Raw genomic sequence first — 27320 nt, 5'->3', positions numbered from 1 at the left:
TATTATTAATATTTTATTACAAATGAACAGATGCTTTAGGGAAAAACAGCAGACAGACTGAAAAGCGTAAACTCAGGCCATTTCTCAATACCAAATATGCAAAGTTCGGACTTGTGTCCTTCGTAGTTCGGACTTGGTAGTTTGACTTGGGAGTACGAACTCCTGAGGACGGGAGGACGCAAGTCCTGTAGTTCTGCAAATGGAACAGCAGCGTACTTGATAACGTCAGTCAGCTCGCCTTTTCTACTCCGGTTATCTTCACTGTATGTATTTATAATAAGACGAAATATGATATCAACCACCACTGTCTCTTTTCTGTTTCATTTAAACATATTAATAGCGACAAAAACGTGGTTCAACGAAGTGATATCAAACACCACTGCCTTTGTTTTCTTCAAAATATAAACCACAACCCTCTTTTCATACTCACTTAAAAAATAAAACATTAATATGTGATTTAGGTAATATGTGCACTGTGTGTAATACATCTTTACTCTATGTATACTAAAATGAAACATGACAAGCACAACTCTGCCTTTTTTGTTAAATGTCAGTTTTAATGAACAATATTAGCCATTATAAAAGTATAAGTATAAAGCATAAGAGATGTATGTAATCGGAAATGAAGACAAAGACAAACAATTCGGTCAAATACATGCTAAAAAGTCAGCGTTGAATTACGATTGATAAATAAATAATTTATGAAGCATAACTTTGTCCTCAGGCAAAACGATATGACCTGGAATAAATAATAGATTCATGAGATCAAAAATTAGCTGTTAGATTTACCTAAAATGAATTATACCTCTTGATTAACCACAACAGAGACATCAGGACCAGCGTCAAACGTCAGAAGGACTAGCCGTGGTGAGGCTCTCTTTGCGGGACACACGAGCACTGAGCACCCGGTGTTCGCCTGGAACTCACATCTCCGAAATCTGCGAAACAAATTTTCAAATAGGCGCGGTCTTTGTAAATAAACCGCAGATTTGAGTTTTAAACAACGACATTCTCGCCTGAAATACTCTTCAAACTACATTTCATGACACAATAACAGTAATATTTTGAAAATTATGCAGGTTTTCGGCTCCGCCATTAACGCTCGCTGATTGGTGCGAAATGCATTCTGGGATACATGGCTGCCGCAAGTTCGCACAAGTCTCCTCTTGATGCATCCTTGATAAAAGGGGCGGAGCAAGAACACATCCGGGGATTTGAACTGTACTTGGCTAGATGTGAACTTTGAATTGGAGCAGTACTTGGGCGACGACTGATGACGTTTCACAAGTCCACAAGAACACAAGTACAGACAAGAACGCATATTGAGAAACAGCTTCAGTCTCTGCCAGCAGGTGGCGCTTAAGGAATAACAGTGATCTTAAGTTTCTTTGGTTACCGCTGTAAACAAAGAAGCGCCGTGCTTATTTGAAGGCTGCTTCAAATGCATCGTACATGGGCAAATGAAAAGAAACGCCACGTAAACTTTTCTTAAAACAGTCAGTTCCCCTCGGAGATACATTCATATAACCCCCCTTTTAATAATTTGGGTAGTATTCACAGTATTTCGTGCATTGTGAACCGTGATCTTTCTCTGCCCGCTACACTATTTTTTTCTCTTTGCGTTCGTCTTCAGCATCTCTGGTCTCTGCTAACGAATGTTTAAAGAGTTCGTTATATTCCCACACACATGAGACTTTGAAAAATGATTGCATGATCGTGTCCGGAACAGAGATCGGTTGAAATATGTCTGGTCGATCGGTTCATCTGTGCTCCACTGTATAAATTAAGTATGTATTGATCATTGATAAAGCTAAAAAACTAATCATAAATGAGTGTTTTGATATACTTTTGTAGGCTATTTGACCGTCTCTCTGTGATCACTTAAAATTTTTAATTAACAAGGTTTAAAATCATTTGGACGCGTTAAACTTTCATGACGACGCGGCAGTGGCCCGATCGGGCCGGTGACAAATTCGTCAACTGTCCCGAGTGTCTTTCATGCTGGCCCCGGGCCATCGGGGACCCCTTATTGTCTGGAATGTTTGACCAATTCGAGATAACAGTTTTTTAAACAGTAAACTTAAACGAGTAGTTCACTTCCAGAACAAAAATTCACAGATAACGTACTCACCCCCTCGTCATCTGAGATGTTCATGTCTTTCTTTCTTCAGTTGTGAAGAAATTGTTTTTTTTTTTTAGAAAAACATTTCAGAATTTCTCTCTGTATAGTGGGCTTCAGTGTTGTCCGCAAGTTTGAACCTCCAAAATACAGTTTGAATGCAGCTTCAAAGGGCTCTAAATGATCCCAGCTGAGGAAGAAGTGGGCAGCAGTTGGCGGAGAAAATTTGATGGGAGGTTTTCGACATACACTAACAGTGTACACAGTGTTCATTGTTCCCTACTCCCTGAGCAGGGGAAATCTGTTGAAGTTTACTTTACTTAGGAATATTCATTTAAAATTTGTGCTACAGCACCGCCTGCAGTGTCTTCACATGCAGACGAATAAAAGAAAAAAAATCGACTTGCTAGAGAAGTGTGAAGTGGCAAATGCATCTGTGAAAAAATACAATTTCAATTCTTGTCTCGCATGCTTTAATGATCTTTAAATGGAACATTATAGACTAATTTGGAGTAGACGTCACTTGCAGCTGTGCGCACATAGTGGTTGCAAAAAAACACTGGTAACCAGTGGAGATAAACGGGTAAAATCCATGGAATAAGAAAAAAAAATTGTGCCTTTTAATGTCAAAATAAATTTGATAGAGTACAGCCATCAAAGGTACCATTTGAAGCTAAACTCAGATGTTTAAACAGAAGTACTATGGATAAAACCTGCTATGATTACTCTACTTTTAAAGCATAAATTGTATTTAAACAATAGGTCTACATAATATTCACATGTGCTGTTCATAACCCATATTGTATCAGCCCTAAAGTTACAGCATGAAATATTATTTAAACCTATTACTATTAACATTTTTATGTAACATTTGTTTATTTTATCTTCTAATTCGGACTTTATAACTCAAATTAACTCAAAAATAGTGAATTTGTCAGTTTTGAGGGGAAAAAAGCCAGAAGTGTGGGATAAACTACTATTCTGAGCCGAGGGGAAAAGAGAGAATGACAAGTTGTTTTTTTCCCTATTAGAACTGTGGGATATAATCTTGGAATTGTGAGAATAAAGTCAGAATTTTTACATGTAAAACCAAATTTACCTTTTTTTATTCTTTTATTCCATGGCTCCATAGACTGCTACTTAAACCTTCCACAAAAACGTCAGCCCTGTTTCGGATCCGTAAGACTGTCCCACTATATAACGTCCGTTTCGTTGAATAACAGAGCTTGTCACTGGGTGACAAGGTTTGGTAAAATGACGTCTAATCAATATAATCTATAATATACTCTTTTTAAATCTAGCTATTTTGTAAAAAAAAATAAAAATTCTCAGTTTCAACATTTTGAGCAATAGGGTCCTACAATCTTGTTCTCTTCTCTTTTTTCCGGAATTTTTTTTTGATAATTAAATGAAGGCATTAAACATATATTTATTTTTAATCAGTTGAAACCCTTACATTTTTTTGGCATACAGACAGGTTTACTGTTAAAACTAATGTATGGAAGAAAAATTGTGTGAATATTGGGCTAAAAAAGTTTGAATAATTCTAGTATTTTTTTTTCTACAGTTAAGTGGTTAATCTTGTTGTAATATTTATTTTTATCATTTAACTGTTTTATTTAAATTTGGCAGAAATAGCTATTTAGTTTGTTTAATAAAAGAACAAGGTTCCTGTTCTATAGGAAAAGTAACTTTAAAAGACGTCTGTTGTGATCTGGTGCTGTATTGAAAATAAAATTAAATAAAATTAACTTGACCTTCAAGGGGGCCGGGGGTGCCATTATACTATTATGGTAAGTGGAAACACTGCCTACTCTCTTGACGTGTTATTTGAATACAAAAAAACAATCACAGTAGTTTTTGATCCTGCTGATTTGTCTGCAGCGAAGTTCAGCCGATGTCTAATAAAATTCATTTTGGGCTGCCAAAATCTGAAGAATGCCTGTCCGAAGAACTACCAGGAAGTTTTAGATTCAGCATCATCAAACACCAAATACCCTACATATGGTAGAAGTTCTGCACAGCTTTCTGCTTTTCAATTACTTTTCAGTGTAAACATGTGCATGACAGACATATTTGACACACGTGTTCTAAAAACAGCCCTCGAGTTAAATAAAAAAAAAATCTTAGCTGGCATCTCATAAGCATTTTTACTGTGTGTTTTCAGTGCAAATGCTCTCTGTGTGAATATTAGGGCTAATGATGTGTCCTGACAAAACATTACATTTGAATAATTTGATTAAAATCTGAGAAATCGGCCAACCCTAATAATGGTTTTTGTTGTGTGTCTTTCAGTGTGTCGAATGATTTGAGTCTGAAGAGGCTTGAGAAGATTGAGATTCTGGAAAGCATTCTGGATGCCATGGAGAGAGGCGTACGTGTCTGTCCTGATAAACGTTCACTGATCGTTTAACGTTTCTTCAGTTCTGATGTTGTGTCTTGTTTTGTTCAGCTGTCACACCCGAACATGGAGAGCAGAGCCCGAGCCGTGGTGTCCTTAAGCAGTTTGTTTTCTGCGGTAGGTTTCTGCGCCGCTGCGGTAAGTGTGTTTTGCTCGCCTGTATTGTGACACGCGTGCGTCTGTCGTCTGTCTGCAGTGGAGCGACTGTTTGCCTGAAGCCATCGGTTGGCTGCGGGACTCTGGAGCTCCTGACATCGGTAAGAAGCTGCTGGATCTCGGATCGGTGGAGATGCGCTACCGGACGCTCTGCTTCGTCTTCAACGAGTGTGAGTTTCATTTATTGCCATTGATGTGCTGACAGTACCAGAGATGTAGTAATAACGATGAAGACACGACTAAATTTTTAACTAAACGGAAATTATAAAATTTAGTTCAAAATATTGCAAAAAGCTACTAGAGAATCTCATTGGTCTAGGGTAACACTAATTGTGGATTCAGTGCTTGAATCTGTGAGCTTCATGATGGTTCCTGACGAACAAACGTCTCGCCCCACAGATTCCCGTTACCTTCAGGTGATTTCATGCAGTGTGAAGAAAGCCATCGAGGAGCTGAAATTGGAGCCGGACCGTTGGACATTAACAGTGAGAGCCTTTCAGATCAAATCAGTCACATGTTTGTTTGCGTATTTGGAATGGAGCGAACTGCATTTGTAGGTTAATTCAAATCTGTTTAAGTCATGATTGACTGGAAACGGGACATATTTAAGATCATCTCTCATTTTTCTTCTAGAAAAGTGAAGAAATGAAAAACAAAGGAAACGAGCAATTTCAGAAGAAGAAATATGATCTGGCGTTGAAGTGGTACACCAAAGCTATTAAATACCAGTAAGTGACGGAACAACCTCGCCGCTTTAATCGCCAATCCACGTCAGTTTCCTGTTTTAATCGAGCGTTCATCCGTCCCTTCTGTGTTTCAGTCCGAGCAACCACATCCTGTACGGGAACAGAGCACTCTGCTACATTCGCTCTGAGAAATATCTGTGAGTTGGACACAAACCGTACGCAATATTCAGGAACGTGATTGATCGGTGACACTGATTGTGGGAACTGTTTTCAGGAAAGCACTTGGAGACGGAAAGAGAGCCGTTATATTACAGCCAGACTGGGCCAAGGTAAATGCTGATTCACTCAAAGCACTGCCATCATCATCATCATCATCATCATCATCATCTCTGTGTCAGATAAACACTGGGTTAGAGTTGCACACTGTGCAGTAGGGCCGAGCTGAAAATATTTTAATCGGTTCTCTTTTCAGTTCTCATTTTGATGAACTAATAACAGGGCTCTAGACTGACACCGTGCATCATATTTTGCAACTATTTTTTTCTGCTGATGCGACTAAAGTTTTTGAGCACTGACTCTTAAACGCTGCCATTTCTGTTCCATACGAGAAACATCAAACAGCAAATGAAACTAAAGTGTAACTAAACAGATAAATGAAGTTAATGCTTTATGCCGTCATTTTATAACCAGAAAAATGCAAATACATATCACAGAATTTGAGAAAAATAAACATTTCAGGCTATTTTAAGAATAAATGAAACTTGTTTTTATGCATTCCAATTATTAGACCTGCTAGAACACAGAATTTGGTATCAATAAAACATAAAGTGGGCAAAAACAAAACATGTCATTTTTGTTAAACTTCTACTACACTGATGTTAAGGTGTTTATGTTTCATAATTTTAATTTATTAGATGTATTTTTTGATTTAATTCAGTTTAATTGAACCATTTAAAAATGAGTTCAGAAAAATGAAAATGGGGAAAAAATGGAATCCAGAAAAATTAAAACTGAATTTAGAAAAATAAAATGGAATTTCACAAGTATTTCACACAACTATTTCCAGCACTTTAAAGCTCTACACCTGACCCAATTTAAATGTTTTTAATGTGATGATCAATGTATTTTGTGGTAAACAAACTTATTTAAACTTAAAGACATCAAACTAAACCAGTAGATGGAGCAGAGCAGCACTTACTGGTTTACAAGTCATTTGTTTCCACTTTTTTTGTATTTATGTATTAAAATGATAAAATCGCTATTATAAAATATCAAATCATCAAGAAATCAAATGTTGTCAAAGTTTTGCTTTTTTTTTGTGTATGAAGAAAGACAAGTCACAAAGTGCCTTGAAAAACACTTTTCTTCAATTTGCGACTAAATCACACCTTAAGCACGTAAAGCGAGCTCCTTTTAGAATCGCTCGAGTTGTTCGTCAGTTCGGCATAATACTATAGAAGAATAATGGTACTTTTAATAGGTGCCAAATATATAAATTATAAATACATTTAGAATCAGAAAGAGCTTTTTTGCCACAAGGAATTTGTCTTGGTGTTAGAAGCTTCTGGTAGAGAAACATAGTGCACATATGTATAAAATTAAGGTAATAAAACACTAATGTTACAGAGAATTTACAATAAACTATAAGTAACAACAGTAATAAAAATATTCAGAAAAAGGAAAAATGTCCACAGACAGAAATGTGAATGTGCATATGTGCTATACCAATGAAGGTTTGAGTTGTTTACAGATGTGCTGTATTGTTAGCATGTTATTGCTAAAAGTAAATGTTGTGTGCTTCCCGTCTCAAGCTCAGTGCTTTGCTGTCAAATGTGCATTACAAAGATATAAATGTTTAATAATATTAGCAACTGCATTTAATGCAAAACAATAGTAATTTATGATTAAATTATCCTAATTTTTTTTTTTAGAAAAGACATTCAGTAAACAATAGCTCAATAGTCAGCCAAAAAATAACTGTTATAAATATATGCACTACATAACATTCATTATTTGTACTTAATCTGTTTTTCAGTAGTTACGGTATGCCTGAATGAATCTCTCATGAAAACAAGACGATTACGTCAGTAAAATGTGATTATAATGATTTATTATATAGTAATATATAGTATAATATAGTATTTTAAAAGCTGTCATATGTGCAATTTAATTGCTTGTTCTCAAATCATGTTAATATATTATTGTACCGACTGATTTCTTTTGCTGATGGAGCAAATGGAAACAGAAGTTCTGTTAATTGTAGTTTCCGGTCAGCGCTCTTGGAGTTACCCGACTACGAACTTCTGCTTTTGAGAGTCTGTGAAAGCATCCGTTTGTTGAGACGCTCAGTGTTCAGAGTCATTCGAGTGATTTTTCTCATTGAGTTTTTGCAGAATCGGGTAAACAGCTGCGATTGATTGTTAGAGAAGCGCGGCTCTGCGAGTTTTTGTGTCACGTGTTTTCTCGGCTTTCAGGGTCATTACCGCTTCTGTGACGCTCTCTTCTACCTGGGGGAGCATCAGAAAGCTCTGACGGCCAACCGCCTGGCTCAGGAGGCGTGCCACGCAGACGCGGACGGACAGAAAGACCTGCTGCAGCAGTACGAGCGATTCCAGACGGAGCTGCAGGAGAGCAAAGGTAACGTGTGATCCTTCGGCACGGCTTGAGCCGCGAGCGACCGCGGCAGAACGCTTCATTTGTGTTGTGTTTCATCAAGCAGAGATGAAGACCAAGAAAACTGAAACCAAAAAGATTCCTTCTAAAAGCAGGTTTGTATTTTAAGAAGTTGCTGCCGCTCTAGTTTTGCTTCGTGAGCGAATGACTAAGGTTTGTTTTGTAACTCAGATCACACGCGGCCGGCGATTCTTCAGCTCATCATGTGAAATCCAGTCGTCAGCCTGAAGCGACGCCTCAGTCTTCAGTCCCGGAGAGTTCGGTGAGATGAAACACTGCATGAGATTCCTGACCCAACACTCACACTGTACTGTCAGCCGTGTTATTTCAGTATTACTGATGTATAGCGCTGGGCGATGTGGCAAAAAAAAAAAAAAAATGTAATTCTCTTGTTAAATATCTTTGCAGAAAAGATTGGTTTTTTTTTTTTTTTGTTTGTTTTTTTTATGTACACATGGACGTGTTGGACTGTTGGACTCGCGTCACTTGCAGCATCTCATGCATAAAACAACATTATAAAAACGCGGTGCTCAAGTTAAAAGTTCACTCTCATCTTGCATGTTTTTCCTATTCCACTGCCCACGAAGCATCTTTGTCAAGTGTGTGTGAACGCGTCTAATGATATGAGCGATAGTCACGTGCGCCGGTTGGATCGTTCTTTTCTTTACTGTTATTATTGGCAGATTGTCAGTGTCTAATTCTGGTGTTTGGTAATATTTCTTTTCAAAATCGCAATTCCTCAATTTCTAAAAAATTTAAATCGTGGCAAAACATTAAATTTGAATTATCCAAGAAAATCACCCAGCTCTACTTATGTACTGTTATAGTTTACGTAATATTTGAGATTAGCTTTTATTTTTGTCACTTCATTAGCTTTGGTTTTTAATTGTATTTGTATACTCATTTATTAATAAATATTAATATTTATTTATTTATTTTAAAAAATATTTACAATTATTTTTAATATTTGTTACTTTGTTTTAACTGGTTTGGTTTCATTTATTATTATTATTTATTTATTTTATATATATAGAGAGAGAGAGTTTTTAGTATATTTCCAGTTAATAATATAGTGCTTTAATTTTTTTTGGTATTTTAGTTAAAGATAACCATGCTGTGAATGTGAATTTCTCTTTTACCAAAATTTTAAACTGGAACAAAGATTTTTTTTCTCCCTCTTTTTCTAATTACTGTAATGTTGTTGTTCTCTCAAACACCAGAAATCTGAAAACTGGAAGGACCAGGATGACATTGCAGGTGAGGACGGAGATGCTTCTGATTTTAAAGTCTAGTATTGTTGTGCTCAATTCCATTGTGAAGGATCTAAGGATTCTTCTGTGTTGCAGCCATGCACTTGTTGTTTTTCTTTCTTTTTATGCTCATTTATTCTTCACTCATTAATCACTTACTAATCATCAATAGTAATCATTCACACCATTTATTTACTCATTAAGTCATAACTTGATTAATCTCTATATTATTATATTTTATACACAGTAGTTGTTTAGTCTGATTATTGTGTGGTTTTAAGGAATATTTGTCTTCATGAGTGAGATAAAAGGACCCATCCATTATCATCACGGCAGGATGTTGTGAAGCAGTAATTTCTCATTGCTATAGAGCATGGGAATCTACGTCACTGCGCATTGCATTCTGGGTAGTCGCTGCCATGTTTTAGGACACGCTAAATAGCGTACAATGACAATAAATACAACTCACTAGAGGAAAAAATTACTGTATGTGTGTTAATATTTTTAAGAGCTGCTTGCACTTGCTTAGAATAAATGTACTAATATTTGAATCCATTGCGTTCATTCGAGCACTCAGTTGTGTGGCCAGAAAACGACACGTACACACTCACAGAAATCATACGGCCGCCTTCTGCTGTACCACACACAGGACCGAATTAATTTCTCTTTTGCAGTTTTTAATAACTAGGTGTCACTGATAAAATAAACACACTATAGGTTGATCTCAGCCAGTTGATCTTGTAAGTGAACCACCGCTCTGCACATTTTATGTGTATCTCAGTTGTCTGTTCTATTCAAAAGTAAGTGCCCCGAGAACTCGAAATATTCCGCCCTGATTCCAGTTCGAAGACAATAAAGTGTTCAAGACATGAATTTAAATTGCATTTGTTTACAGAGGTATATTGTGTCACACTTCTCTAGTAAGTTTAGTTTGTGTGTGAAGACGATGCAGGCGGTGGTGTAACGCAAATCCACGAATGAATATTCCTAAATAAACTTAAACTGATTTCCACTGCTCAGGGAGTAGAGGGCACTGAACATTGTGTAGGGATCATGTTAATCGGAACATAGTTCAGTCATGGAGCTCTCTCTGAACTAGCTGGTTATCTGAATCAGGTTAAATAAGAGAGTCAAATGCAATATATGCAGAGCGACGGTACATGAAGACTGTAACTGAGAAACGCTGATGTATTTAATCATGTATCATATCGCCCTAAGTTCATTAGGGAATGAAGTGTAATAAGTTGCTTTATGAACAAAGACAGTGATCGCAACGAGTCATATCACAGATTAAATGACATTTCCAAACGTGTTATTCATGGCATGAGCACTTACACATTCATGTGGATCGGAAATTATGAATATGTAATAAATAATAAATACAAACGACAAAGCCAGATTTTGAAGTTATTTTCATTGAGCTGCTTTCGCCGTTGTGTTGTTTCAAGCTGAAAAGCATAAAATTGCGCTTCATTTTAGATCCGTTCTCCATCCGCTCATGACAGCAGATATGACAGTTCATGTCACAGCAAGTGTTCTCCATTCTAATGTCTTTTTTCTTTTTTTTTTTTTTTTGTACAAATGTTAAATTTTAACATCTACCTCCACTATTACCCAGCCTAGACTGTAATGTCCATGTCCGAAAGTCCCAGAATGCTGTGCGGTGCTGACGTCACGTTCCCATTCTCTATAGCTTGTGGTATATTACAGCACTACTGAATTTTGCTACTAATTTATGGTGTTTTTGTCTGTTTGATTACGTCATTAATTGATCTTTACCACACATCTGCCATATGTACATCAGCTTGACATAGTCATCACTAGTAAGCCACTACTAAATATATTGTAAAAACTTTAATTCAGTGTAAAGTTGCTTTGCAAAGATATGTATAATGAAAAGCGCTATACAAATAAATTTGAATTGAATTGAATTAATAGCTCTTGCTGATTTGTGCTGTCAGAAGCTTCAGTGTTGAAACACATGCAACTAAGATTATACATTACACATTTTTTTAATCATAATCACTTTGTCGTCTGCTTCTGCTCTTCCTGGCTGATAGAAGATTAAGAGTTTTGGGTACCAGACATGACTTGCTGTTAACAAGTTTTGAGTACTAGGCAAAACTGATCTGACTGATCTAATGTTGTAATGTAGTAAACAGGATGTCAGCATGATCTATCAACTGGAACTTCCAGTTTAAATGTGCACTGCTCTTCCGAAAGCTGCTTTATTTTGTATAACATTTATTTTTGCTGCATCTTGTATTTTCTGTTGTATGTAATTGACGTGTTCTTGAGCCTCAGTCCCTATGGGGGCACTACAGTTTCCTTCAAATTAAACCAGATAGCTAGCTTTATACAAACTCATCAAAACATTTAAAGGAGAAGTCCACTTCCGATGCGGTTGTAAACGATCCCAGCCGAGGAAGAAGGGTCTTATCTAGCAAAACCATCGGTTATTTGCATTAAAATAATACAATTTATATTCTTTTTAATGTCAAACGCTCGTCTTGTCTTACTCTGTCTGGACTGTTTTTGTTCTGATTCATGTCAGTTAGTGTATGTTGAAAAACTCCCATCTCATGTTCCCCCTCAACTTCAAAATTGTCCTATATCACTGTTTTACCTTTTTTGTTAAGGGAGTTTGATCTTTGCATGTTCACTTTGCAAACACTGTGTCTGTACTTCTGCAGCGATGTAGGATGATTCTGAAATGATTTTTGAAGTTGAGGGAGAAAATACGAGTTTTTCAACATACCCGAACTGTCTTGAGACAGAATACACAGAGTTCAGGAAAAAACAAGACAAGGGTTTGAGATTAAAGCATTTAAAACTATTTACTTTTTTTTTTTTTTTTTTTTTTTAATTGAAAATAACCGATCGTTTGGCTAGATAAGACCCTTCTTCCTCAGCTGGGATCGTTTACAACCGCATTTGTAAATGCGTTTCCTCAAAAAACATAATTTCTTTACGACTGAAGAAAGAAAGACTTGAACATCTTGGATGACAAGGGGGGAGTACATTATCTGTAAATTTTTGTTTTGGAAGTGGACTTCTCCTTTAAGCGATAAGGTTGTAATGGCGTGTGGAGCTGGAGTTTGGACTTTTCAGCTGGACTCTCTCTCTCTGCTCTTCATACGCACATCAGTCGTTCGTTATGTCACAGGGAATGCTGTATTTTATTGTAAATAAAGCATCTGCCATTGCTCGTCCTCCCTGCTGTCTGTTCCCAGCTCTCACTTCATGGACACGCATCACAGATGTGTGAATGTTGTTAATGTGTTGTTCCTGCGATGATGATGCAGCACATAGTTGCGCTGGTGTTTGTAGAGTTGAGCTTGAATGTGGTGCCGCTGGTGTAACTGGAAGGATGTCAAATGTAATGCAGTTTATTACATGTGTGCATGTTCTGCCGGGTTAAATAATCCCTTTGAAGGAAATGAGCTTCACTGTGCATCTGTGGTGTTTCCTGTGTCTCTTCTGGTGTGTGTGTGTGTGTGTGTGTGTTTACTCCTCCTCCTTCATGCCACTGTGTTCGTTTCTAGAAGCGACAGGTAGTCAGTCTGGTCCTGCTGGTTCTTGATCTTCTTGAGCGCAGGAGTGGTGTTACTCACGAGTGTTTGATTTACTTGAATATGCGACGCAATAATCCCATAATTCATCCATTTTCAGGGAATTCAGGAGCTCGAGTGCACGCTGAAGGAAGAACTGACAGACTCAAAGACGTAAAGAGGTACCCACCCAAGTTATTGTTGTGAAAATGACCGGGAAAGAGCTAATTTGAATGTCTTTTTAAACTTTTTTTTTTTTTATATATATTTAAGATGTTAAATATCAGTCTGATTTGACTTGTGAAGAGTGTTTTGTTGTTCCACCCAACTGAAAAGTAAAACATTAACTCTTATTTTATGGTCATTTCAAGACGGTAAATAAGGTCACGTGGGTCTGACTAGATTCACTTTCATTTTGCGTTATATTGAAGCTTACAGATGATCGGGGTTTGTTTCAGACAGAAACAGGATGTTGACTTTTTATTTCTGCTGTTTCCTCACCATGTGTTTGTGATGCTGAACATCTCAACCAGCCTTATGTCAACATGATGTTATTAACTAATAGTTAAAGTTTAAACTTTTTCACTGCTTGAAATAAAATGGACACTTTACATATAAAGTTCCATTTGTAAACATTAGTGAACCGCATTAGTTAACGTGACCTAACAAAGAAATGCGTTTCTAAAGCACTTATTATTCATAGTTTAACTTCAGCATTTACTAATATAGTATTCAAAAGTTTGTTTTTATTTAGTGGGTCTGAGATCACATGAACTGAGCAGGTGTATTTTTATTGACTAATATAAACACAGATTAACAAGTGTTTCCTGATTGTTAATGTCAGGTGATGCATGACTAATCAGACCTTATTGTAGCTCTTACCAATTAAATGAGCATAAACTGCATTCAATGTCAGCTAGCGTGCAATAAACATTTTATTTTGGCTTTGTTGAAGTATTGAAGTGTAAAACTAAAACACAAGATGTTGTGTAGACATTAAAAATAATAAAACTGACACAAAAAATGACAGTTTAACCAGTTAAAATAATATTGAATATTAAACTTGTCTCATTCAAAAACACAGAGTATAAGAGTATAACGCTGGTCGATGTGTATCTTTGGAGGTTTTGGCTGATGCTATTCCCTTGAAATTGTAATGGCAATTATTAATTACGATCACAATTTACATTTTAATGATGTTTTGAATAGCTTTATAGCATTGTTGAAACACTGCATGCTTCTTTAAATATAAAAGTAAAATTAAAAACAAATTAAAACTATGGGAAAAAAAAAAAAAACAAACAAACAAAAAAACCTTAAGATAACCTGTAGGTAAAAACACCCATCCCCACATCTTAACCAAACAGAATAATATTCATGTATATATATAATTTTTTTTTTTTTTTTTTTTTTTGGTAATTGTGCCTTTGAACGATTACATAATTGTGGCATCTGTAATTGTGATCACGATTAGATAATCGATTAATTGTGCAGCCGTATGTTTCTGTGCGCTCGTATCACTTCCTGTGGAATGCATCCTTGAGCAAATCGTGCTTGTAGAAAACAGTGGACTGATTTCATTGAGCTGCTTGTAATATGATGTTTATTCCTGATTAATTTGTCCTAGTGAAATGAGTCCACGAAAGACTAAGAAATCCTCGGCTGGTGTCCCAGAGAAGCCGACGGTCCGGATCAAACTCGCACCCGTCCCAGACGGACCGAGCCATCCGGTGGTAAGTGTGTGCAGCAGCGGTAGTGAGTGTGATGTGTGTGTCTGCGTGTGCTTTAACGCTGCTGTTGTGTCTGCAGGAGGACGAGAGCGAGGCGGGGAGGAAGGAGCGATTCTGTGCCGTCGTTCAGGAGGCTCACGTGGCTTTAAGTGACCAGCGCTGCCGGAACGCACAGCAGTCCTTCTCTGTGGCGCTCAAGATCCTGGAGTCCAGTGGGACCACGGTACTGTGTGTGTGTGTGTGTGTGTGTGTGTGTGGACTTGTTTTTGCTACATTGTGGGGACCAAATGTCCCCACAAGGATAGTAAAACCTGAAATCTTTGACATTGTGGGGACCGGCTTGAGGTCCCCATGGGTACAAAAGCTTATAAATCATACAGAATGAGATTTTTTGAGAAAGTAAAAATGCAGAAAGTTTTCTGTAAGGGTTAGGTTTAGGGGTAGGGTTAGGGTAAGGGGACAGAAAATACAGTGTGGACAGTATACAAACCATTGCACCTATGGAGAGTCCCCACAAAGATAATAAACCAGACGTGTGTGTGTGTGTGTGTGTGTGTGTCAGCTTGTACATACAGATCTGTGTTTTTCCTGTCTGTTTCACATGTCACCTCTGCACCAAACCTGAGTGCATTGTAAGGCTGGACGATACGGCCCAAAAATTATCACAATGATTTTTTTTTTTTCTTTTCCGTATCAGTCGACATCAATAAGTAACGCGATAGATTTCACATTTTTATTTCTTTCAAGTTTTAAGGCAGATTTTTGCTACAGTTCGAAAGCTGTAAAAAAACAGTTAAATGTGGCTTTAAACTATTCTTTATGGTCAGAACATGACAAACACTTTTTCTTTTTTTTTTTTAATTCTTCACACTTTTTCCAGTCATTTTTCCTTAACAAAATAAATATCTTAATATAAAAACAATTTGATTTCTTGTTTTAATGAGTAATATTGTTTCAAATCAAGACACAGATTTGTGAAGAAGATGATGATAATAATAATATAACTTTTTTTTTTTTTGGTCTCTTAAAAATATTTGATGGTAGTTTGAGTTTGGATGCAGATGTAGATTTATGTTCATTATCAAAGTCATATCTGTAAAAATCTGTAAAGAACCTTGTTTTTATATGGTGAAATTTATGTTTGTTTTTTTGTTTTTTTTAATTAACTATTGCTCTTCCACAGTATCAAACCACAAATATAGCAGCTCAATACCATGGTAAAAATGTAATATGGTTGCTAGAAAAAAATAGTCTAAATACATTAAGTATAAATGCATAAACGCTATAGCTTAATCACAAAAAACAATGTGTATAACAACTATATTCCATTCCATATTGCATGATAATTATTGTTATGGATTTATCGCCCAGCCCTAGTGTATTACTGGAGACTAAAACACTGGCTACAGTAGCGGTCGACCGATACGTCAGCTGATATTTGGTGTTTTTTTTTTTTTTTTTTTTTTTTTTTTTTTGTTTGTTTTTATTTAATTACCAGAATGGCAGGAAGCTCCGTTCGCTATCCTTCATTAGTTTACTCTCTCTTTTAAAGGGTGTGTGAAAAATGAAGGTGATCATGGAGAACATCTCTCCTGTTTGCCTGTAAAGCACATTGAATCACTCATGACATTTAAAGAGTTGGTTTGTTTGGTGGTGTTGGTTGAATGTTGTGCCGTACTCTATTTTAAAGTTAAACAGTGTTTCAGATCGTCGACTGTCATGTAAAGGGTTTGGATCCTCGTTCATTGGTGTGTTTGTGTGTCTGACAGGAGCTGGGTTTGACAGAGCTGGATAAATCTGTGCTCATGTATGGATATGCAATGGCCCTGCTGGAAATCGGACAGCCTGAGGTAATGTACCACAATTCACCTCCAGTCACCATGACTTACTGCTCACTTTATGGAATTAAATGCTGGTGGTGTCAAGATGATCAGGAATACACTTCAGATGCCATTCGTCTTTGTGCTTTCGTCTCGCATTCAGCCTCAAGTCGACGTCAATTAAAATATCTGCCAAATTTGTTAAAAAGAAAACCAGGCTTTGACGCTTTCACTTTCAAATGCACAATCTTGGGGTTGCGTTTCACAAGAAAACTTAATCAGCTGTTGTGCTTACATCTATACACCTTTCATCTTTAAGTCTAAAACAGAGGGTTGAATGATGGATTCATTGTTGTTCTTGATGAGAAGCACAACACTAAAACAGTAGTCTACAATGACACATTAGCTTATATAACATATGTTAACAAAAATCAATAAGATCAGGCATGACATACACCACATGCTGCACTATATATTAACTAATAAATTACAGCGAGTTTAGCAAACACTGTGGAATCAAATAAATTAAAAATGTGCAATGTGAGGTAAACGGCAAAGCTAACAGGCTTTACAATATGAAAACAAAAAAAAAGTAGAGAAAAACCGACATGTTCACATTCTCTGCCTTAAGAAGTGTCTTTTATTTTACTTTTACATTTCTCTTAAACACCAAAGACTCCATCAGCCTCAGTCTGTTCAGGTGATCAGTGAAATCTCGCTGCAGTGCACGGCGTATGGAGCAGAGCAGACGTACGCTCGCACAAATGAGATCACTTCAAATATTAACCCACACATTCTCAGAAAATGGTTTCCTTTTTCTTGCAGTCTAGAGGCCTGTCTGTTTCAGTTCAGTGTCATGTGACGCTCAGGAAAGCCTTTAGAACAAGTGACTGAGTCTGCAATCATTATGACCTCACTCCACATCCACACTTTCCTGCCACACATCGCAGCCGTTGTTGTTTTCCGTCAGAGCCAGATATGTTTCGCTGTGTCGCTGCATGTGTCTCGCCCTCTGATGTGCATTTGCTGTGTAAAATCTTCTCATACAAAAATCCCAAATCATGGAGTTCCAGATGCAAAAATCTGACTTTATTGGTTCAAGACCTTTCGTTATGGCTCATCTAGGGCAATATGTAAAATTTAATTATCTTTTGCAAAAAAGAAATAATACAAGGAAGATGCTTTAAAAAAAAAAAAAAATCTCAAAAATCAAGGTAATTCAAAATCAAAATGACTGAAGGTGTAACACTATTATTTACTATAAATGTTCTGTAAAACAATGAACAGCAGCTTTCAGCCTGTCATCATGATGCAAACATGAAATATCAGACATACAGTTCTTCACAGGTTTTTTTATTCGATTGCACTGCTTGTCTGTTGTTTTTCAGTGTAAACATGGGCGTGTCTGTTTCTTGCACTGTCATGTATAAAGCGGCATTCTAAAAATGCAGCGCTCAAGTTAAAAGAAGTTCACTCCCATCTTCTTGTATGTTTTTCCTGTTCCACTGCTCACATCACATCTGTGTCAACACAAAAGCACATTCTGTGTGAATGACGGCCAGCGATGTGAGCGGTGAATCACGTGCATCAACATGCAGTTGGATTGTTATTTTCTTTACTGTTATCGTTGGCATATTGTCAAAGTGGCTTATTTGAACATTTGGTAATATTTATGTTCAAAATCACGATTTCTCGATTTCTAAACAAATAAAATGGTGGCTAAACATTAAATTCAAATTAATCCGTAAAATCAGAAAAATCGTCCAGTCCTAGGCTCATCCTGTTATTTCCCTATCCTCTTGGCTTTTTTTTTTTTTTTTTTTTTTTTTTTTGTAATGGTAGTGCACTTAGTTTAAGAAAAGAAAAGGTTTTAGAAAAGGTTTCATAGCTGAATTTTCCAGCATCATTACTCCAGGCTTAAGTGTCACATGATCATTCAGAAATCATTTTAATATACTGATTTATTATTAGAATTATCAATGTTGGAAACAGTTGTGCTGCTTAATATTTTTTTTGGAACCTGTGATACTTTTGTTCAGGTTTTTTTGATCAGTAAAAGATTAAAAACAACAACATTTTTTTTTAAATAGAAAGGTTTTCCAACAATATACACTACTGTTCAAAAGTTTGGGGTCAGTAAATATTCTTTCTTTTTTTAAAAAGAAATTTATTCACCAAGGATGTGTTAAATTAATAAAAAGTGATAGCATAGATTTACATTGTTAGAAAAGATTTATATTTTGAATAAATGCTCTTTTTAACTTATTCATCAAAGAATCCTGAAAAAAAATCACAAATTCCAAAAAAATATGTCAGCACAACCGTTTCCAACATTGATAATTCTAATAATCAATCAGTATATTAGAATGATTTCTGAAGGATCATGTGACACTGAAAACTGGAGTAACAGCTGATGAAAATTCAGCTTTGCATCACAGAAATAAATTCTATTGAAAAGTATATTAAAATAAAAAACATGTTATATTGTAATAACATTTTGCAATATTACTGTTTTTTCTGTATTTTTGATCAAAAAGCATGAGAGACTTCTTTAAAAACATTACGAATCTTACAGAACATTTGAGAAACTGTGAGTGTGTGTGAGTGTGTGATGTCCTCCAACAGCTTTCTTAGTTCTGGTGCCAAACTGTAGAAATGCACTAATATATAATGTTGTAATATATATATTCAGCTCAGAACATGAACTAATTGTTCTTCGATTGTGTTGTTTCTTGGGTTTGAAGGAGTTGGCTAAAGCTCAGCAGCTGTTGACCAAATTAGAGTCATCAGAGAGGAAGTTTCAGTTGCTGGTGCATTATGGGAGGGGCAGAGTTTACCTGAAGGAGAACAGGTGAGTGTGTTGATTTTAAATGCTGCCGCACTCTATGCTGAATGTCTTTGACTTCATTTCCTGTCTGCGTTTGTGTTGTAGATTTACTAAAGCTCTGGAGTGTTTCACTAACGCACAGCTGATGATCCAGAGACACGTCACACCTGGAAAACTCACCTGGCCGACCACTAAAACTACAGTAGAGGAAACACAGCCAGACTGTTTACAGGTGCGTAACCTGTGTGAGATCATGACCAGCGAATCCAGAATGTTCTGGCTTTAACGCAGTACAAAGAAATCTGATTTAGACACATTTTTACAGAACAATTAACATGTTGCTGCTTCCAAACCCCCTGAAACTGTGCATGCTCTTAACTCCGTGTTCATGTGTATGTTTGTTTATATAAAGAGGAATGAGTCACAGTGATTTGTCTGCAGATGTTGAACCCAGAAAAGTCCTCGTGACCTTGCTTGACATGCTGATGTATTTCCATTTGAAACAAGAAGTTGGAGTTTGTTCCTTTTTTATGTAGTCAGTGGTGTTTGGTTTGTCACAGTTCACCACAGCCTCAGGTTGACTAAAATAACTACAGGATTAAATGATAAAATACGAAACGCTCATGTTTGCGGTAATAATGTGTGGTTTAAATGTCAATTACACTGGTGTTTAGATGACCTTAATGCAAACAGACATGGTCTGAAAGCACAAACTGTATATATGGTCTTAATATTGAACTGTGTCTGTCCTGAAGGAACATCTGGAGAACTTTATAGAGGCGTGTAAGTTTCCTCCTAAAGCAGACGCCGTCTGTCGGTATCAACACTGCCTGTCTCATACGGTGGAGATCTTCTTCAGCGATCCAGACTTTAAGGTGAGCGTGCTGAGCTGAATCTGCTGTCTGATGGATCCTGCCGATGGATCTCTGATGAGCGTGTGCTGTGTGCAGGGCTTCATCCAGTTGACCTGCTGTCAGAGCTGCAGAGTGGAGTTTCATATGAGCTGCTGGAAGAAGCTCAAAACGCTTTCGTTCTCCGATAAGAACGACAAGGTCAGACGGACACGCGTGACTTATGTGAGAAACCTGAGGACGGCGCAGACGCTCATTGCTTTTATCTTTTTCCTGCAGGATTTTCTAAGAGATTCGTGTTTTACGCCAGACTGTGGAGGTCAGGTCTGTCACATTGTAATATATGGCTCGACAGGGCTGATTAAGTGTGAGGTGAGACGTGCACACACACACGTGTGTGTATATATATATATATATATATACATATACACACTCTTACTCTCTCACACAAACACACAGTGATGTTTCATTGGCTTACTCGCATCTTCTCATCTTTCAGTTTAAAACATCTATTCCTAAAATCAGACCTGCTGGGCGATTGAGAATCAAGCAGCAATGTACAAGGTGACGTTTAATTCGTCTTGCGTGTCATATTTCATACTGTAGCTGCATCTGTTGGCGGCGGCTGATTTCTGTCTTTGTGCCACGACAGTATTAAGAAGTTGAAGTCTAAAAATGAGCGAAAGCTTCGACGGAAACAAAACAAGTTGGCGACACGTTCTGCCTGTCAAGACAAAAAGGAAGTAACGGCTGCAGAAGCCCTTAAAGACCCGGCGGCACAGAGAGGTATCGTAATATACGCTCATTATATAATACACATTCATTATGCTTATGAAGTTGGAAGATTTGAGTTCATTTACAGGATTTTAAGGTCTAGAAATCACAATTTCAATAATTGTTTAATTATGGCTTATTTTAAAGGGATAGTTGACTCAAATTTGTTTTATGATCATATTCTCACCCTCGAGTTGTTTCAAACTTATATGAGTTTTTCTTCTGTTGAAGATGTTTTAAAGAAGGTGTGTAACCAAACAGTTGATGATAGCTATTGACTTTAATAGTTGAGAGGAAATACTGTGGGGATCAATGTCTACCAGCAGCTGTTTATATACCAGTATTCTTCAAAATATCGTCTTTTGTGTTTAGTAGAAGAAACATTTTTGGGACAAGTGGAGGGTGAGTGAACAATGACAATTTAAATTTTTGGATGAACTATTGCTTGAAGACTTGTTTTAACCCTCAAAGATGAGACTGTGGCAAAAAATAAACTCTTTTCTTAAATTTTACTTAATAACTTTTGAGCCGCTAATCCAATTTGAATGCTATGACTTAAAAAGTATCATAAAGCAGACATTCTCCTCTGAGATATCGCGATTATCTCATTTGGATATTCAGAGGCTCCGTAGTGAACGTGTTTGCATAATCACATTTTGATCAGCGCTGATTCGTCAGATGAAACCAATGCGGTTCATTCCTCCGAGCCAAACAGGAATGATTGTTGATGCTTAGTCCCACCCCCATCAACCAATAAACATAGGTTTTCAACTTTTGAACCACCAATTAGCATGTGTCCTTGGAAATTTGAACAAACGCAAAGGAAAAAGTAGAGCATGTTGTGCGTGCATGAAAACAAACATTTGCATTCTTTGAAAAAGCACAGAAATACACACGACAGAGCCCTTTGACATAACACAAACCAAAAACCAGGATGAGACGTCAGTACATATGTGACGCTGGAGCACAAAACCAGTCTTAAGCATCACGGGTATATTTGTAGCAATAGCCAACAATACACTGTATGGGTCAAAATGATCGATTTTGCTTTTGACAAAAATCATTAGCATATTAAGTAAAAATCATGTTTCATGAAGATATTTAGTAAACTTCCTACCATAAATACATTGAAACTTCATTTTTGATTAGTAATGTGCATTGCTAAGAACTTCATTTGGACAACTTTAAAGGTGATTTTTCTCAATATTTGGATTTTTTTGCACCCTCAGATTTTCAAATACTTGTATCTTGACCAAATATTGTCCTATTCTAACAGACCATACATCAGTGATAAGCTTATTTTGGAGTTGTCAAAAGGTACTGGGTTCGGTACTTTCGGTACTGAAATTTTAGAAACGTCCATTTCCCGCTCGCGTTTGAGCGCTGTTGAGCCGGTAAGCGTGTGCGCACTATGGCCAATCAGCAGTGTTTAAAAATCATCTCAACAGCGCTCAAATGTGAGCGGGAAATGGACGTTTTTAAAATTTCAGTACCGAAAGTACCGAACCCGGTACCTTTTGACAACCGTAGCTTCAGGTGATGTATGAATCTCAGTTTTGAGAAATTGATCCTTATGACTGGTTGTTGGCAGTACAGCCAGTGGATCAGTCCATTTGATTGTTATATTATGCAAGAAATTCTTATATAGTTTGTATTGTTTGCATTTTTTTTTTTTTTTGGTTGCACTCGCTCATTTTGTGTATAGTTTGTAAATAATTTGGACTGTTTGTATTTTTGTTGCATGAGACAATATGTGCAGTGTTTGTTGTTCATACTCAGATTAAGGATATATTTATCTAAATATTTTTAAGAATGTATTTACTTTACTCCCTAAACATTTATATTTCATCTTAACATCTATATTGTCAATAAATTAAATGGGTGTTTTTCACTGAAAGGCACCTATAATAATATTGTAATAAATGGCTATAACTTGCTTGAGGAATGTTATATGTAGACAATTTTATTTGGAAGCATAAAACACCTAAATACAATTTTCTAAAGAAAAACAAATCCAAATTTCAATAGTTTTTGTTTGAGTACACAAAAAAACAAACAAACACCCAATTGTTGCTTGCATTTTGCTTAAAATTCTGGAAATTCATTTATGGGTCTGAAAAAACAAAGAAAAGTGTATGTGCGTCAGGTGCCCCAAAAATTAAAGTAATTTCTGAGGCCCTCCTGTGGGCCCCGGACCCCTGGATGGGAGCCGCTGTTAATAACGCTGCATCTCTGTTTTTACTCCTGCAGAGCCGCCCAAAGACACTATTTATATGGACCGTGTTTTACATCAAATTCATGATAACAAAGGACTTTTTAAAGAAGAGTCGGTGAATATTTCTTGCTTTTTGGAGCGTCTGCGACCGTGGCTGGATTTATTTGAGAGTAAAGGACATGAGAGTGTGTTAAACAGCCATAGAGACTCTGGACCGCTGTCGGAGCACGTGGATCTTCTGCTGGAATCTAAAAACAGGGTCTGGGCTCGAGTCTTTATCGAAACGCTTGCTTCTACGCTTCATATTCAACCCAAACTGCAGCATTGGGCTCAGCAGCTTGATAACGCTGGTGTGTTTCATTTACACTCCTGTTCAGTTACACCGACTAAACATCAGTGTTTTCAGGACTGAATCTTGTGTCCGATGTGCATGTAGATTTGAGTTCCTGTTTAAAGATGTGTTTTCCGTCTCCTCCGTCAGGTCTGAAAGCCGCGGAGTCATTCATCAATCGTTATAGCTCTCATCTGGAGGAGTTGGACCTGAAACCTCTGCTCACGTTCACACCGCTGCAGGAGACGCTCATCGAGAAATTCGGCACCGTTCCGGAATTATTTGACAGTGGCGGTTTAACTGTAATGGAGTATTTAAGACAGGCTCCAGCTAAAGAAATGCGTCTGTTTATTTGGACTCTAGAGTCGAATCGAGAGCGCTATCAGTCCTGTCACCCCATTCTCGATCAATATTTTGAAGATGGTACGTAAATCAGAACGAGTATTTTCTATATGAAGAGTTTTGTTCTAAATGATCGTTTCTCTCTCTTTAGATGCTGTTTGTTTAGTCATTAAAAAGATGGATGATGACGAGCACTTGGTAAGAGACGCAAGCTGAAGTGTTTATTTTGAAGCGTTTCATCTGAGTTTGTGTAAATGATGTGCTGTTTGTGTGTTTCAGAGTTCAGTATTTAAGAGTAAAAACAGGCATCGCAAGAAGAAGCAGAAGGAGTTTAAGGTGAGTGTCGTCAGTGCAGCGACGCCGGAGCCACACGCTTGAAGCTCATCTGTGTGTCTGTGTGTTTCAGTCTGTTATTATGCTTTCTGGAATGGGAGGAGGACATTCGAGGGATGAAGATGAGGAAGATGAGCTGTTCACTGAGGAAGACTCTTTGTGAGTTCAGTCGAGCCGTTGCGCGTCACACGTGGTGAAGCGAATCAGTTTTGGTGATGTTGTAAATGTGATGTTCCAGGATGTTCCTGCATGCCATGGATCCGTTCAGCGTTCCCGAACACCTGCGAGGGCAGCTGGTGGAGTTTGAGGAGCAGTACGCTGTATCGGCACACCGGAGTCATTACGAGAGGATCCTGGACAATAACCCCGACCCCACTAAAGAGAGTTTGTATGAGTACGTCTTCTGCTCTCGGCTGAAGTTGTATGTGCGCTGTGGGCGGACGCGACTAATCGATGAAGAGAATCGTTGTCGATGATTTTCATTATTGATGATAATCAATTTTATCGATTAGATGTTGCAGCAAATTAGCATCCACACCAACACGTGTGAATAGCGCGGTCACATTCATCTTTGCTGTGCAAAATTATGCAGGTGAATTCCATTAATCTCAATGGGGATCTGTGCAGTTGGAAGTGAGAAAGTTCTCCATGCAGATTTGACTCATGATCGCGTTGGTCTTGTGAATTTGCTGTTCTGTTTTTTTTTTCTAGAAGTGACTTCTGTATGAGCAAATCTTTATATTGCTCTGCTCTTGACAAGACAACAGACAGTTATCTGTGAAACTTCACTAATGTGCCTGCACATTAATAATTACACTGCAGTTTTGTCGTCTGTCGCTTTAAATGCTCAATTTTTAAAGCAGGATGTATTCTGATTGGCTGTCAGTAACCAGGTTTTCACCCAAGAATTTATTGCAGAATGTTATTTAGCACTTTTTTTTTTTTACCGATTAAAATTTTTACCAATATAGCTGCTGGAAATGTCATTGAAAAATTTTCATGTGTCAACAAAATCATCTTCCGTTTAACTTTAGCACATAAATTCTATATGCATAGATCAAATGTAGCAAAAATTAGTTTGAAAAGACTTTTTGTCAAGAAAGGGGGCTTTAATGCAAATAAATGTGGTGTCACATGACAGAATTAGCCTATAGGCAGCGTCCGCGTTTGTGCCGTTGCTCATGAAAAATCACAGTTTCTCTGTAGTTGAAAAGCACATGAAATCATTCATATTATCAAATTGTATCTAAAATTATTTTGTATATGGTAAGAAAAAAGACAGGTTAACTTTCAAAAATATCTTTATTTGATGTCAAAAAGTATGAAATTTTACATTATTTCGTTCTGGCTTGTTTCATTCTTGTATTTCAGGATTTGTTGTGGAGTGAGGGGAAGTAAAATAGCATGGGTTTTTTTCAGTATGTTTGGCACACTGCATTTTATTATGACAATGAACAGGCTGGGCTGTCGAGTCAGTAATGATTAACTGCGCACCAGAGGCGCCGGCACCACCACTTGATTTATTGATTTATTATTTTTCCTCCCTCTATAAAAGTGGAAATAACTTGCAATACTCCTTTTGTGTTTTTCATATAGGAGTAAAACGTTATTCAAAACTATTTTAAGTATTTCTTTTATTTGTGTACATTCACAATAAAAACAAAACATTGTGCTTTTGTAAAATAAAGAATACAAACAGGATGCCGCTTTCTCAAGAGCACATCGCAAAAATGAAACAAAATTTTGCATATAGGCTGATACTTGTTGCACAGGTTTTTTTTTATTTCGTTTCATTTATTAATTATTTAGAAAAAATATATTTTGCATATAAGCTTATTTATTTATGTCTTAAAGACTGTTGGTTAAAATAACCTAAATGAACATTCCAGTTTCCTTTAGGGTACAGAGTAATAAAACTTAATCAGAAAAATAATACAACTGCACCGGTGTATAAATGCAAGTATCTAAATCATTTTTTAACCCCAAGTACAAAAAACACTCATGAGACTTGTTAATAAAAATAATTTATGTAAGCCTATACAATTAAATAATAGCCTGTATAATAACGTTTTGTTTCAAAAGGATGAAGAACAGACTATTAGCCATTGTAATTTGCACAATAGGTAAAATTCTGTATGGAAACAGCTCAAGGGCAATTTTTTATTTATTTTTATTTTTTTGCAATACGCCAAAACGTTCTTTTTTTTAGGGATGACGTCATCACGCACAACGTTTTATCGGTAAAACTCCAGTTGGATGGAAACAGGCTGGAGACGGCAAATTTTGCAACGTTTTTTTTTTTAACGCATGTTCTCAAAATATCACAAAAACCTGGATGGAAACTTGGCAAGTGTTTTTTAATTAGCTGGACAGAAATTGCTCTGAAAGTGATTCCAGTCATATCATTTATTGGTGTTGTCAATTATTAAACGTGTAGATATATTTATTGTGCTCGCTTTGAGCAGGCCTCGATTCAGTGGAAATCTAAAATATTTCAAGCTCATACGTCAGCAAATGTGCTGAAAGAATGAAGTGAGTACAAAACCCTTTCTGTCATCATGACTCTCTCTGATTGTGTGTTTCTCAGTTATTTTGCTCAGATTCTGGAGGAGCACGGCCCGCTGTGCGCCTCGGACCCGCTGATGGTGGGAGAGCTGGAGAACTTCCCTCCGGAGGCGCAGCAGAAGATCGCAGACGCCGGAGGACTCAAGGACTTCCTGCTGGAGTCTCTGCGCTTCGTCATGACGGACGAGCTGATCGGCCTGATGAAGCACGCCGTGTCTCTGACCGACACCCGACCGTCGCACCTCAACCCCTCCGCTAAAGAGTTCTGGCCGCATGCGGACGCTCTGTCACAAATCAGCTTTGTTTCTTATGAGAGTAAAGATGAGTCCGGAGACTCGGATCAGTTCCTGCTTCTCCCCGACCCGTATGACTTAGACTACGAGTGTTTAGCAGCAGATATACTGGCAGACGCGTCTGCGTCTGAGGAGAGAGAGGATAAATACACGGCCGTGTGTGCGCGGGTAAGATGGGACGCATGATGGGAGCGTCATTGAGACGAGTCCTGTTTCTGACCTCTGACTCTGTTTTGCAGGATTTGGGAGAGCATACAGACGTTTCCATCAACACAGAGCCGTGCGTGCCCTTCGAGAGAAACAACGTGAGTGACGTGTGGATTTCTTTGACGTGAACGACACATTTATCCGTATAATGAACATATGGTGCGCGTTTCTTCCAGGGCGACATGCTGCAGAAAGA

At 37.3% G+C, this 27320-nt stretch overlaps 1 protein-coding gene across 13 annotated transcripts in view; it reads left to right on the top strand.

Annotated features, from left to right (window-relative positions):
• Positions 1-27320, top strand: part of ttc3 (tetratricopeptide repeat domain 3) — a 43436-nt gene that overhangs the window by 3336 nt on the left and 12780 nt on the right. For all 13 annotated transcript variants that reach the window (XM_051121047.1, XM_051121045.1, XM_051121040.1 and 10 more), the window contains 31 exons: positions 4415-4493; positions 4572-4637; positions 4717-4846; positions 5076-5161; positions 5310-5404; positions 5497-5559; positions 5637-5691; positions 7837-7999; positions 8082-8130; positions 8207-8297; positions 9256-9292; positions 12958-13018; positions 14464-14569; positions 14646-14789; positions 16336-16416; positions 19131-19237; positions 19319-19445; positions 19969-20088; positions 20164-20265; positions 20344-20436; positions 20564-20628; positions 20717-20850; positions 23089-23403; positions 23535-23807; positions 23878-23924; positions 24006-24062; positions 24133-24218; positions 24298-24453; positions 26647-27085; positions 27157-27222; positions 27301-27320. The exon at positions 27301-27320 is cut by the window's right edge and continues 130 nt beyond it. In XM_051121047.1, the coding sequence (XP_050977004.1) occupies positions 4415-4493; positions 4572-4637; positions 4717-4846; positions 5076-5161; positions 5310-5404; positions 5497-5559; positions 5637-5691; positions 7837-7999; positions 8082-8130; positions 8207-8297; positions 9256-9292; positions 12958-13018; positions 14464-14569; positions 14646-14789; positions 16336-16416; positions 19131-19237; positions 19319-19445; positions 19969-20088; positions 20164-20265; positions 20344-20436; positions 20564-20628; positions 20717-20850; positions 23089-23403; positions 23535-23807; positions 23878-23924; positions 24006-24062; positions 24133-24218; positions 24298-24453; positions 26647-27085; positions 27157-27222; positions 27301-27320 (3513 nt within the window). The remainder of the gene's footprint in view (positions 1-4414; positions 4494-4571; positions 4638-4716; positions 4847-5075; positions 5162-5309; positions 5405-5496; positions 5560-5636; positions 5692-7836; positions 8000-8081; positions 8131-8206; positions 8298-9255; positions 9293-12957; positions 13019-14463; positions 14570-14645; positions 14790-16335; positions 16417-19130; positions 19238-19318; positions 19446-19968; positions 20089-20163; positions 20266-20343; positions 20437-20563; positions 20629-20716; positions 20851-23088; positions 23404-23534; positions 23808-23877; positions 23925-24005; positions 24063-24132; positions 24219-24297; positions 24454-26646; positions 27086-27156; positions 27223-27300) is intronic.

This window comes from Labeo rohita, chromosome 10 (genome assembly GCF_022985175.1).
Source record: "Labeo rohita strain BAU-BD-2019 chromosome 10, IGBB_LRoh.1.0, whole genome shotgun sequence".
Lineage (NCBI taxonomy): Eukaryota > Metazoa > Chordata > Actinopteri > Cypriniformes > Cyprinidae > Labeo > Labeo rohita.
This window is presented reverse-complemented; position numbering and strand designations above follow the sequence as displayed.